Source organism: Salvelinus namaycush, chromosome 3 (genome assembly GCF_016432855.1).
Source record: "Salvelinus namaycush isolate Seneca chromosome 3, SaNama_1.0, whole genome shotgun sequence".
In the NCBI taxonomy this organism is placed as follows: Eukaryota; Metazoa; Chordata; class Actinopteri; order Salmoniformes; family Salmonidae; genus Salvelinus; species Salvelinus namaycush.
In genome coordinates this window covers 72,878,808-72,892,782 of record NC_052309.1, presented here as the reverse complement: position 1 = coordinate 72,892,782, position 13,975 = coordinate 72,878,808, and the positions used below count along the sequence as shown (strand labels likewise).

At 44.2% G+C, this 13,975-nt stretch overlaps 1 protein-coding gene across 1 annotated transcript; it reads right to left on the bottom strand.

Moving 5' to 3' along the window:
• Positions 1 to 1,256: 1,256 nt before the first annotated feature.
• On the bottom strand, positions 1,257 to 4,231 carry LOC120044568 (zinc finger BED domain-containing protein 6-like). The gene is made up of 3 exons (XM_038989232.1): positions 4,160 to 4,231; positions 3,255 to 3,599; positions 1,257 to 3,138 (listed from the first exon to the last, which is right to left on the bottom strand). The coding sequence occupies exons 2-3, from the start codon at positions 3,589 to 3,591 to the stop codon at positions 1,529 to 1,531; spliced, it is 1,947 nt and encodes a 648-aa protein (XP_038845160.1). The 5' UTR covers positions 3,592 to 3,599; positions 4,160 to 4,231; the 3' UTR covers positions 1,257 to 1,528.
• Positions 4,232 to 13,975: the final 9,744 nt, after the last annotated feature.

The following is a 13,975-nucleotide window of genomic DNA, read 5'->3' as shown; positions in this document are numbered from 1 at the left end:
ATGGCCTTCCCATTGAGCTTACATATTACAGTAAAGGTCTGTGAAATATGTATCGTTTTAAGAGTAAATTGAAAATCCATTATTAATGTGTGCTCCTTACTTTTTAATGACTGGCTCAACAACAGTTCCCTTGGCAAATAGTCTGGGTAGCCATTTGAGGTCTCCTTGGCAACCACTTCATTTATTCACCTGTTGCCATTTCAAACTTGGGCTCTTGAGTGGCACAGTGATCTAAGACACTCCATCTCAGTGTAAGAGGTATCACTGCAATAACTGGTTCAAATCCAGGCTGCATCACATCTGGCTGTGAATGGGAGTCCCATAGGGCAGTGCACAATTAGCCCAGTGTTGTCTGGGTTAGGCCATCATTGTAAATAAGAATTTGATCTTAACTGACTTTCCTATTTACATTTAAGTCATTTAGCAGACGCTCTTAACCAGAGCGACTTACAAATTGGTTAAATAAAAAAACTGTGGAACGCCTCCAAGCAATTTTCCCCTCATAATTTTCAAACATGAACCTTTTCAAACGCACATTGCCCTTTATAAGTGTCAATTGTAAGTCGTATACCAGCTACAGACTTCCTTGTCTGACTTGCATACATCACTAAGGTACCTCCAGTGAAAATGCCATTCAGCATCATCCCCAACTGCATCAATATGCATTGGATAAACCATCAGAAGTTAAATAATATTTTCTTGACCTTAAAAAGCACTCAAAAAGCATCAAGAGAACTCCATACGTGGTGATATGAATGTAAAATAACATCAATTGCACTTTGCACAACAACCATCACGATTACATGACAATGCAAAATAGTATTCAGTGATTTTTAAATATGTTGTAAAATATTTTTTTAACACTTATAGTGATGTATAGGCAATATTGAATTCAGTCCACCCAGTAATAAATAAAATGTAATTGAGAGCCATAAACCAACCAGTGCTCCCGCACATTGGCTAACCGGGATATCTGCAGTGTCCTGCCACCCACCACCCGCCAACCCCTCTTTTACGCTACTGCTACTCTCTGTTCATCATATATGAATAGTCACTTCAACCATATCTACATGTACATACTACCTCAATCAGCCTGACTAACCGGTGTCTGTATGTAGCCTCGCCACTGTATATAGCCTGTATTTTTACTGTTATTCTATTTCTTTACTTACCTATTGTTCACCTAATACCTTTTTTTGCACTATTGGTTCGAGCCTGTAAGTAAGCATTTCACTGTAAGGTCTACACCTGTTGTATTCGGCACACGTGACAAATAAACTTTGATTTGAAATGTACACCCAAGTGTGCCCGGTTGTTAGCCAGTGCAGCACTGCCCTCTAGTGGATAAATGGCCTCCTGACAAATGTTCAAAATGTAGAAGACCACTTCTCTTTAAAAAAAAGTCTATTTTAACATACTTTATACACAAACCAGGAAGAATACATTACAATGCATTTGGTACATTTAATAGTCCATTACATACAGGCCAAACAGCATGAGAAGCACTGTGGATAGTATGCTGCTTGCGCTATACTAGACCTTTATTCAACAGCATTATCTGCTCTACAGCCTTCATACTGAGGCAACTCCTCTTTTTATTGAACACATCTCCAGCTTTGGTGAATATGCGCTCGCATGGCACAGACGAAGCGGGAACGCTGAGGTATTTCCGAGCCAGCTGGAACAGGTGCGGGTACACCTTGGAGTGCTTCTCCCAGTAGTGCATGGGGTTCTCCACTCGGTTCAGGTACGGGTCACTGAGGTAGTGTTGTACCTCCACCGCTGCGTCTGCCGTGCTGCTCTGAACACTCTGTGTCTCGCCCACTTTACTGTCAAACATCTCCCACAGACCCCCATCGTGGGACTTAGACGGAGATGTTGCCATGGAGAGGGAAGCGGTTTCCATTGCCCAGGAGGTGTGGGGTGATGTCGTGGAGGGCGTCGTCGACCCGGTGGTGGACGGCGGCAGAGTGTCGTCCTTGTCCGGATTTATCCGGATTAACGAGGCGCACTCGGAGGTGAGGAGCTTCACCGCCTCCTGAGCGTAGCCTTGGTTCCCGAAGGCCAACATTTTAAAGCGCGGGTCTAGGAGAGCAGAGAGAGCCAGGATTGGCTCGGTCTCCACCATACTGCAGCTCATCTGAAGCTCCCTCTGTAGGTTAGACGCCAGCTGTGTAGCCGTAGGGTGTATGATGGCACCGTGCTTCTTCTCAAGTGTTATCTTCAGCATCCGGACAAGAGGAATTACCTTGGAGGCCGAGACGCGTTTCTCTGAGGCGAGCTCAGCTGTGGCCTGGTTGAAGGAACCCAGCACTCCGAGACACTGGTGGATGACCTCGTAGTCAGCAGATCCCAGAGGGATGATGTCCGTGTCCAGGGTGCTGAGAGCAGCAGCCACAGACTCCCTCTGATCAAAGACACGTTCCAGCATAGAAAAGCTACTGTTCCATCTCGAGTCCACTTCCTGGATCAGCTTCTGCTCCGGCCTGCCTAGCTGCCCCTGCACCTCGGCTAACCTCATCTCTGCGTTCTGATTCGACTTGAAGAAAGCCACGATAGCTCGCGCTTGGGAGCGGATGTCCTGCAGCTCCAAAGTAGCCTCCATGGACCTCTTAATCACAAGGTTCAGGACGTGTGCAAAAGAGGGCAACTGGAGGATTCCTAGTTTCTGAACCGTGGCTACCATATTTTCGCTGTTCTCTGTGACAAATGCAGCAACCCTGCTGTGGAGACCCCAGCTCGCCACCAGTTGGTTTTTGGCCTCCTCAATGTGGATCACTTTGTGGTTTTCAGGCAGCTTAGAAATCCCAAGGAGGAAAGTGGATAACTGGGCATTTTCTGCTACCAAATGCCCTGTCACTGAAATGTAACTGTGCTTGTCTATAGATGTCCACATGTCCGAAGTCAGGCTGACAAAGTCAGAAATTACCATCTGAGAAACAACATTATCATTGATGAATTCACACCGAGACCCCACCATTTTCTTCAGCGCTTGCTTGTTTGGAAGATTGTAGCTTGGGTCTAGCTTTTGGACGAAAGCAGCGAATCCCTCTTCCTCGACTACTGAAAATGGCTGGGTGTCTTTAACCAACATGTTGACTAGGGCATCATCCAGGTCCTCTTGTCTGGTGGTCCTGACTGTGAAATAAAACAGTATAATCAATTCAAATTGAATTAGATGTACAATGAATGCTAATCTAAATATAATAATTGATTGAAACAGGATGAAACCATCAATCCTAAAGGAAACATACCTTGGATGTGGTGTCCAGCAGCAGCATTGTTTGTAAACATTGAGTTTAGTCCTGTAGTACCAGAGAACGATGAGTGGACTCCAGAACTACTAATTATTGAGTTAGAGAACGTTGAGTGGACTCCAGATGTTGAGTTGCTTGTGCTTGAGTGGGCTCCAGATGTTGAGTTGCTGTACCAAGCCTCGCTTGGGTGCCTTGATCGTAGGTGCCTTAACATGGCAGAGGTGTTTTTGTTGAAGCTAAGCCGTTGTGAACAGAGGGCGCACTGGACCTTATTGGGTGTCACTAGAGTGAAGTGGTCCCACACCAGTGAGAAGGCTCTCTTAAACTCAGTCATCGTCTGGCCTGCAAAATAAAATAAACAACTTCATCAATCATCTTGCCGCAGCAATGTAGTAAACAGATCGAAATTATTTTGGTTGCTGATGGGAAACAACTGTTACTAGGTGTAAATAATTAGGCTTGTGTGGGCTACGTGTAACGTTATTAGAAAATGTGTAGTGGGCTTGATTTACAATACGAAGGAAAAGCTGGAAATCTAGCTAACGTTACATTTCTACTAATCTGAACAGCGCTTGTTTGTAGCTAGCTCAAACATGACAAACATAAACCTCAAACATGGCAGAAAATGAAATAAAAGGATCAGGATTGGAAGTCACAACGTTACACCTTCAGCTGACATGATGGGGTTCACACGTTTAGGTCTGTACTAGCCATAGAGATCCATTCTAATGCTATGGTGCTAGTAACTAGTTAACGTTAGCTAACTGTGTGGGTATGTTGAGCAAGGCTTAGGTCTGCTGGACAAGGTAAATGTCGGACAAGTAGCTAGCGTTGTGTCTGTGTTTGGCATCGTCATTTTATTTTAAAACAACAGGAGTGCGTGGTTGCAAATATTAACTTACCTTCTTTGATTATTCGTATGAATGTAAAATATAGTCATTGAGCGCTGTGTGCTTCTGAGCGCGCGATTTGATGATGTACGTCGCAGAATTACGTCACCTCCGATTTTCGAACCGCTTACTGCCAGTTGTGCTAGCCAGCTGTTTTGTCCGATTGAGTGGGTGCGTGCGAGTTTATGTCAAGTCCGATGGTCACCGCCTTTCAAAGTGAGTTACATTATGGGGATAACATTGTCCGTCTAGCGCCTACATGTCGACTGCATTAACTTTACAGAAATCATGTGATCAAAGATCATTAAGTTTTGACTGCAGTCGACAGCAAGTTTCTGCAGTTGCTCTTCACCAACTTCATCCTGCAGCCATCGCCTGAATTATGGCAGGCTCTAGTGTCAACCAGTCATTACAGTGTTGTTTGACCCACCTGAATGTGACCAAAGACATGACTGGAACAGTAATTGATTGTACAATGAACACACATATGATTTCAGTTTGTGAGTGTGTAATATGGGGTTTGGAACCATATTTATTTCGACATTGTAATGAAAACTTTCTTTATCAACACTTCCATGTTGATCTGAGCCTTGCTGTTGGAATACCACATTAGTGTCCAACTTTCGGATGTCACAGATGCACCGACTTCACTCCTTGACTTGTCTTTTGCCTTACTACTCAAACGTGTCCCATGTCTTTTCTGACATTAGAAAAAGTTGTTTCAAATCTTAGTTTCAAGTATATTAATTTTCATTAATCTATTGACAGTCTGTATTGTAAACTTTTGTCACAGTTAGTCTATGTGCTGGGACTGCTCAAACCAGACCCTATAGGCTGGGAATTCCACGATAAGGGAATTAGGCTTTGACTAAGATTTTTCACTTTAAAATGTATTCCTAACAAAAAACATTGCTTTCAAAGTTTAACAAACCATACAATTCTTTGCACAATGACTACTTTTAACAATTTACACAGAACATTTCACAAAAGCACATTCACTGGAAGAACTGTGCAGATGCAAAGTCTCCCTCAGTTTTTTATGCGACCATGTTTAAAAAATATATATCTGCTCCGAATTAAAATTCAAAGATGTCTGTAGAAAGAATGGGATGTCAGCTATGACATGACACCTTGAGTTTGAATACATTTAATTTGGTTATTGAATTACAATAGGTGAAGTGGATTTACATCCGGTAACGGAATTAAGGTAGCAGAATTACATCATGGGTTCCTGATCTGTACAATACAGAAAAGCATTATTATGGAAAGGGAAATCTTAATGCTACAGCATGCATTGACATTCTAGATTATTCTGTGCTTCCAACGTTGTGGCAACAGTTTGGAGAAGGCCCTCTCCTGTTTCAGCATGACAATGCCCCCGTGCATAAAGCGAGGTCCATACAGAAATTGTTTGTCGAGATCGATGTGGAAGAAATTGACTGGCCTGCACAGAGCCCTGACCTCAACCCCATCGAAAACCTTTGGGATGAATTGTCGTGAAGAGGGCACGACAAAACCTATTCCCCCTTAGGAGACTGAAAGGATTTGGCATGGGTCCTCAGATCCTCAAAAGGTTCTACAGCTGCACCATCGTGAGCATCCTGACTGGTTGCATCACTGCCTGGTATGGCAACTGCTCGGCCTCCGACCGCAAGGCACTACAGAGGGTAGTGCGAACGGCCCAGTACATCACTGGGGCCAAGCTTCCTGCCACCCAGGACCTCTACACCAGGCGGTGTCAGAGGAAGGCCCTAAAAATTGTCAAAGACTCCAGCCACCCTAGTCATAGACTGTTCTCTCTGCTACCGCACAGCAAGCGGTACCGGAGCGTCAAGTCAAGGTCCAAGAGGCTTCTAAACAGCTTCTACCCCCAAGCCGTAAGACTCCTGAACACCTAATCAAATGGCTACCCAGACTATTTGCATTGCCCCCCATCCCCCTCTTTTACACCGCTGCTACTCTCTGTTGTTATAATCTATGAATGTCACTTTAATAACTCTACCCACATGTACATATTACCTCAAGTAACCGGTGCCCCCGCACATTGTCTCGCTATTGTTATTTTACTGCTGCTCTTTAATTACTTGTTACTTTTATTTCTTATTCTTATCCGTATTTTTTTAAACTGCATTGTTGGTTAGGGGCTCGTAAGTAAGCATTTCACTGTAAGGTCTACGTTGTATTCAGTGCATGTGACTAATAAAATGTGATTTGATTTGAAAGCTGACTGCGAGCCAGGCCTAATCGCCCAACATCAGTGCCTGACCTCACTAATGCTCTTGTGGCTGAATGGAAGCAAGTCCCCACAGCAATGTTCCAACATCTTGTGGAAAGCCTTCCCAGAAGACTGGAGGCTGTTATAGCACCAAAGGGCGGACCAACTCCATATTAACGCCCATGATTTTGGAATGAGATGTTCGACGGGCAGGTGTCCACATACATTTGGCCATGTAGTGTAGCTTTCATTTGACACACAATTTGATATGCTCCTATGAACTTCACATGTTGGTGCTCATGGGTCCTTTTAGATGGATATGCCCTAAAGCTACGCCTTGTAAGGCCGATATATGATGGCTCTATAGTCAACGTTACAGATTGGCTAATGGAAAACGCTGCCCTATATTTTTCTACTAACCTGGGCCGTTTCGCAAAAGCATCTTAAGGCTAAGTTCGGGAGGCAGCGCTCAGGATTCCCTCTGAGGACCAATCTCCCCCACCCTCACTGCGCTATCAAAATCCTATTTTTTTTATTGCATACTCTAATAACCTATGAGATACACCTACACAGTGCTATTCCATACATAACTCACTTGAGCACAGTACACAACTCTTCAAACAAGGTTTTAACCTATTAGAGTCAAGTGCTTCATTCTATATCTAGAGGACTCCTGATATCTCCAGGAGTGATAAGTATATTTATTTTTTGTCTTTATCTGTTGTGGTCTAGTACTGTCTTTTTGCTAGTTATTTACAGATGATCTCATTTTGCTCTTTAGTAGCTTTGCCAACTATGTGTGTGTTTTCAAAACCTGTTCGCACCTATCTCTGTAGACGTTAAAGACTCTCCCCACCCCTTGGCTTCAACCCTTCTAATTTAGTGTACCCTGCGTGCACAACACATGTAAAATTCTGGGTCTCTGGCAGCGTTTGGAACTGCCGATCTGCGGTCAAGAACACCGAGTTCATCTCAGCCTATGCTGCCCTTCTTTCCCCTCCTTGCCTCTTTTCACCTCACCCTTTCCCAATCCCCTCCAACTCACAAGGCAGGCAATACGCTTGACTTCATCTTTACTAGAGGCCGCTCGCCTACTAATCTCACTGCAACCCCCCTCCAGGTCTCTGATCACTACTTTGTTTCCTTTTCTGTCACCCTTTTCTTCAACCCTAACCACTCAGCCCCTACCCAGATGGTCATGCACCATCGCAATCTTTGCTCTCTCTCTCTGCCACTACTCTGTCCTCTTCTAACCTATCATGTCTCCCTTCTGCTCCATCCTTCTCCCTCCTGTCTCCTGATTCTGCCTCTTCGACCCTACTTTCTTCCCTTTCTGCATCCTATGACTCGCACTGTCCCCTTTTCTTCCTGCCAGTTCTGCCCTCCCCTCCTGCTCTGTGGCTGAGTGACTCATTGTGAGGGTACAGAACAGGGCTGCGGGCAGCTGAGCGAGGAAAACGAAACTTCCAGAGGACCTGATTCAGAGGACCATCCTACCCATGCTAGATTACGGAGACGTAATTTATAGATTGTCAGGTAAGGGTGCTCTCGAGCAGCTAGATGTTCTTAACCATTCGGACATCAGATTTGTTACCAATGCTCCTTATAGGACATATCACTGCACTCTATACTCTTCTGTAAACCGGTCATCTCTGTATACCTGTCGCAAGACCCACTGGTTGATGCTTATTTATAAAACCCTCTTAGGCCTCACCCCCCCCCCCATCTGAGATTTCTTCTGCAGCCCTCATCCTCCACATACAACACCCGTTCTGCCAGTCACATTCTGTTAAAGGTCCCCAAAGCACACACATCCCTGGGTTGCTCGTCTTTTCATTTCGCTGCAGCTAGCGACTGGAACGAGCTGCAACAAACACTTAAACTTAAACTGGACAGTTTTATCTCAATTTATTCATTCAAAGACTCAATCATGGACACTCTTACTGACAGTTGTGGCTGCTTTGCGTCATGTATTGTTGTCTCTACCTTCTTGCCCCTTGTGCTGTTGTCTGTGCCCAATAATGTTTATACCATGTTAGGTGCTGCTACCATGTTGTGTTGCTACCATGCTGTGTTGTCATGTGTTTCTGTCATGCTATGTTGTTGTCTTAGGTCTCTCTTTATGTGTTGTGTTCTCTTGTCATGATGTGTGTTTTGTCCTATATATTTTTTTTAATGTATTTGTATTTTTAATCCCAGCCCCTGTCCCCACAGGAGGCCTTTTGCCTTTTGGTAGGCTGCCATTGTAATTATAAATTTGTTCTTAACTGACTTGCCTAGTTAAATAAAGGTTAAATAGATAAAATAAATAAAAATAATCCTTTAACTCCCTCCTCTTTACGTTCTCTTCCTCTGTATCCGCTGCTAAAGCCACTTTCTACCACTCTAATTTTCAAGCTTCTGCCTCTAACCCTAGGAAACTCTTTTCCACCTTCTCCTCCCACCTTAATCCTCCACCCTCTCTGCGGACGACTTTGTCAACCACAACCAAAAAGGTTGACGACATCCGCTACTCATTCACTCAGCCTATTGAGTCCCCTGGTCTCCCTCACACAGAACTATCCTACGCCTTGACCTCGTTCTCCCCTATCTCTCCAGATGACATCCTGCGACTAGTGAGGTCTGGCCCCCCGACAACCTGCCCGCTCAACCCCATCCCCTCCTCCTTCCTCCAGACCATCTCTGGAGACCTTCTCACGTCCCTCATCAACTCATCCCTGACCCCTCTGACTTCAAAACGGCCCGAGTTGCTCCCTTCCTCAAGGAACCAACACTCGACTCTTCTGACGTCAACAACTATAGACCTCTATCCCTTCTTTCTTTTCTTTCCAAAACACTTGAGCATGCTGTCTCTGATCAACTTTCTCGTTATCTCTCTCAGAACGATCTTCTTGGCCCTAACCAGTCAGGCTTCAAGACGGGTCACTCAACTGAGACTGCTCTTCTGTGTCACGGAGGCTCTCCGCACTGCCAAAGCTGACTATCTCTCCTCTGTTCTCATCCTCCTTGATCTATCCGCTGCCTTTGACACCGTGAACCATCACATCATCCACTCCACCATCTCAGGGCCGGGCGTCTCAGGCTTTGCACACTCTTGGATTGCATCCTACCTTGCAGGCCACTCCTACCAGGTGACGTGGAGAGGATCTGTGTCTGCACCACGTACTCTCTCTCACTACTGTGTCCCACAGGCCTCGGTTCTAGGCCCTCTCCTCTTCTCTCTATACACCAAGTCACACGGCTCCATCATATCCTCACATGGTCTCTCCTATCATTGCTATGAGGATAACACTCAACTACTTTTCTCCTTCCCCCCTTCTGACACTCAGGTGGCGACATGCATTTCTGCGTGCCTGGCAGATATCTCAACCTCGACAAGACAGAACTGCCCGCTCAAAGAACTCTCCATCATGGTTGACAACTCCACAGTGTTGCCCTCCCAGAGTGCAAAGAACCTTGGTGTGACCCTGGACAACCCTCTGTCTTTCTCTGCAAAGCAGTGACCCGCTCCTGCAGGTTCATGCTCTACAACATCCGTAGAGTACGACCCTACCTCACACAGGAAGCGGCGCAGGTCCTAATCCAAGCACTTGTCCTCTCCCGTCTGGACTACTGCAACTCGCTGTTTGCTGGGCTCCCCGCGTGTGCCATTAAACCCCCGCAACTTATCCAGAACGCTGCAGCCCGCCTGGTGTTCAACCTTTCCAAGTTCTCTCATGTCACCCCACTCCTCCACACACTACACTGGCTTCCAGTCGAAGCTCGCATCCACTACAAGACCATGGTGCTTACCTACAGAACAGCAAGAGGAACTGCCACTCCCTACCTTCAGGCTATGCTCAAACCCTACACCCCAATCCAAGCACTTCTGCCACCTCAGGTCTTTTGCAATTCCCGCTTAGCCCACTCTTAGCTTCTATCTCAAGGCCATCAGACTGTTAAACAGCCACCACTAACATTGAGTGGCTGCTGCCAACATACTGACTCAACTCCAGCTCACTGTAATAATGGAAATTGATGGAAATTGATCAAAAATGTATCACTAGCCACTTTAAACAATGCCATTTAATATAATGTATATGTATATACTGTACTCTATATCATCTACTGCATCTTGCCATCTTTATGTAATACATGTATCACTAGCCACTTTAAACTATGCACTTTTATGTTTACATACCCTACATTACTCATCTCATATGTATATACTGTACTCGATACCATCTACTGCATCTTGCCTATGCCGTTCTGTACCATCACTCATTCATATATCTTTATGTACATATTCTTTATCCCTTTACACTTGTGTGTATAAGGTAGTAGTTGTGGAATTGTTAGGTTAGATTACTCGTTGGTTATTACTGCATTGTCGGAACTAGAAGCACAAGCATTTCGCTACACTCGCATTAACATCTGCTAACCATGTGTATGTGACAAATAAAATTTGATTTGATTTGATTCTCTGTCCTGGCACCCCAATGGTGGAACCAGCTTCCCCCTGAAGCTAGGACAGCAGAGTCCCTGCCCATCTTCTGAAAACATCTGAAACCCTACCTCTTCAAACAGTATCTTAAATAATCCTCCTCCTCACCTCGACCCACCACCCCAAAATTAAGTATTAAAATGAAACAGCACTTTTACTTGACCCCGCCCCTTTCTAGCTCTCTACTGATAGCTACATTATTGAGGAAAAATGTACTTTCTATGCCTGTGCTGTGATATGTGGTTGTCCCTCCTAGCTATCTGAAGATGAATGCACTAACTGCTGCTCTGGATAAGAGCGTCTGCTGAATGACTAAAATGTAAGTACTTCCCTCTGGACAGTGGCCCTGACAGTAGCCTACATTTACAATCACCTGTGTCAGGGTCCTGGTATAAATCAAATGTATTTATATAGCCCTTTGTACATCAGCTGATATCTCAAAGTGCTGTACAGAAACCCAGCCTAAAACCCCAAACAGCAAGCAATGCAGGTGTAGAAGCACGGTGGCTAGGAAAAACTCCCTAGAAAGGCCAAAACCTAGGAAGAAACCTAGAGAGGAACCAGGCTATGAGGGGTGGCCAGTCCTCTTCTGACTGTGCCGGGTGGAGATTATAACAGAACATGGCCAAGATGTTCAGATGGCCATGTTCAAGATGGTAAGTTGGTAACCCTTGACTCTGGCTCACATTTTGCCCTGAAAGCCACTGTGATGGCTCCCTAATGTATGCCAAGAGTCTTGAAGTTGAAGTGTGTAAGCCTACTGAAAACAACACACAATGACGGCCTCCCAAGAGATTGACACAAAATAGTGCTTCATACAGACTCAAAGCAGGCACTGACAGAAATCACCAGTGAGACATGTGTTTACTGTCTATCTAACAATATTGTGATCAAATATGACTTGTTTGCCATGTTCGCTTGTCAGCTGATTATTTTGTCAACATCAAGTTAGGCAAAAGCTAATCAGAATAACAAAACAGAATAACAATTTCCCTCCTTTGAATGTGGGTTTGTTCCTGTCTCATTAGAAAGGGAACCATTATCCAAAATAGTCACAATCTGGATGGAGTCTTGTGAATTTCTGCCTCCACAAAAACATACTTATTATTTTCACACATTTGATATATTTTCCCTAGGAACATAAGCACACTTTTACTAACTTAAACTCACTGCTTAATTTGTAAATTGCGCAACGTTGTAGCCCAAGAACGCATGAAAAGAAAAATCACTTTTATAATAAAGCATTGCATGCACTATCATCGCCTTTGCGTACTGGCATAGAGCAGTAGAGTATAGAGGCGATTGCAGAAGTTACACACTTGGGGAAATGTTTAGTGGCCTAGGGTCCGGGAAAAATGGCCTTCATAAACGCATTTCATACAATTCTACATGATTTTAGATGACTGGAGACTTTAGCCGAATATTTTTTAATACCTCACAAATTATCGAAATGACAGGCTGTACTTTGACACTGACAAACTGAGAATCTGAAATCAATGACAACGACCTTGTCTTGAATCCATCACATCTAGCCCAGGCCTAGGTGTGTGGAGACACACACACATATTGTACAAAATACATTTGTCCTAAAAAAGCTTTCGTTTCACTGACTCACTCAACGATACGCAGCTCACTCACCGGTGATGGCCGATGCGCTCGTGCCAAAAGCTTACCTCTCTCTTGTTTTACTTTGTAAAACAATGCTGTTCGCTCAATAGGTCTATTTGGAAGTTGATAACTTGCTAGTCTACAGACAGAATAGTCTTCTCTATTCATCAGGATCTGTGTTGTCCCGCGATTGTATTTGAAATATCGTGAAAAGCCTGTTTTGGCTGACAGCAGTAACTCTATAACTTTGGCAAAATGTATTTAAATGTATCAGGGGGTCTGTGATACCTCCAGCATCCTTCCCGCGGCTATGATTCTATAAGGAAATAAATTATTAAGTGTAAAGCTGGAGAGATGAGAGTTGCATGCTGATATATATCAGAGCAGGGAAAGAGATAATAGAAAGTGACTCTCATTCTAGTTCTGTGAGGCGCACTTCTCTCTCTCATCACAGCAATGGCCACGCGTTGGTCTATTTGGGCTACAACGTTGCGCAAACCATCCGGCTCAAATGAAGCACTGCTTAAACTCAGTATAAAACATTGGTTAATAGGGCTTAATGGTTAGTTCATACATCAGTGAAAGCAAACAACAAAGCCACCTAGCCCTGTTGTTGTAGCTCCAGAGTTGACACACTCCCACATGCTGATGTGTGACTTGTTGACTGTAAAGAGAAGAGTTGTAGATGTGACCCTACTCCATTTTTCATTTTGTTCTGTCAGAGCAGTGTAGGCAGACTTTGAGATGCAGCCTTACAACATGGGTCTGTGTTGTTCCAGATAAGCCCACTAGGTGGCAACATCAATGCACTCCAAGTACAAGTGTAGTTCTACATTACAGTACTATGTCATTACATACTTTAACAAGAGCCGGGAACATATGTCCTTAATTTACCACATGAGTAGGTTAGGTGGGAATTTCACAGTATTGCTGTCACATACTCAGTTTTATTGGAGCGTTGGTGACCTACAGTAGGAGGCGAGGCAAGGATAGGGAGCCATTTATGAGTATTGGGACACAGCATTGGACACCTTAGGCTGCGTTTAGACAGGCAGCCCAATTATGATATTTTTTTCACTGATTGGTATTTTGACCAATCACACCAGATTTTTTCTCATCAGATCTTTTTCAGAGCTGATCTAATTGGTTCATCTAATTGGTCAAAAGACCAATTAGATCAGCTCTGAAAAAGATCTGATGAGAAACGAGCTGATGAATACCAGTTAGTGGAAAAAATATTGGAATTGGCCAGGGATAATATAGGGTATGTGCATAGTGATGGTCATTAGCATCCAACGAAAGGCGGCCTCTCTAAAAAGCCCACTCACTTTGAATGTATTTATCCCTCTTCTGTCTGAAAGAGCCATAGCTTTTGTACTTGCATGCGGGCCCTGCTTGAGAAATTGTATGACCGGCGTGCTACTTGTCCATGTTTATTGAGTATGTTAACAACCTGGCAATATTCACCCAATGCCTTGTTTACAACTGGATTATTGTGGTATTACTAGGCTACATATTATCA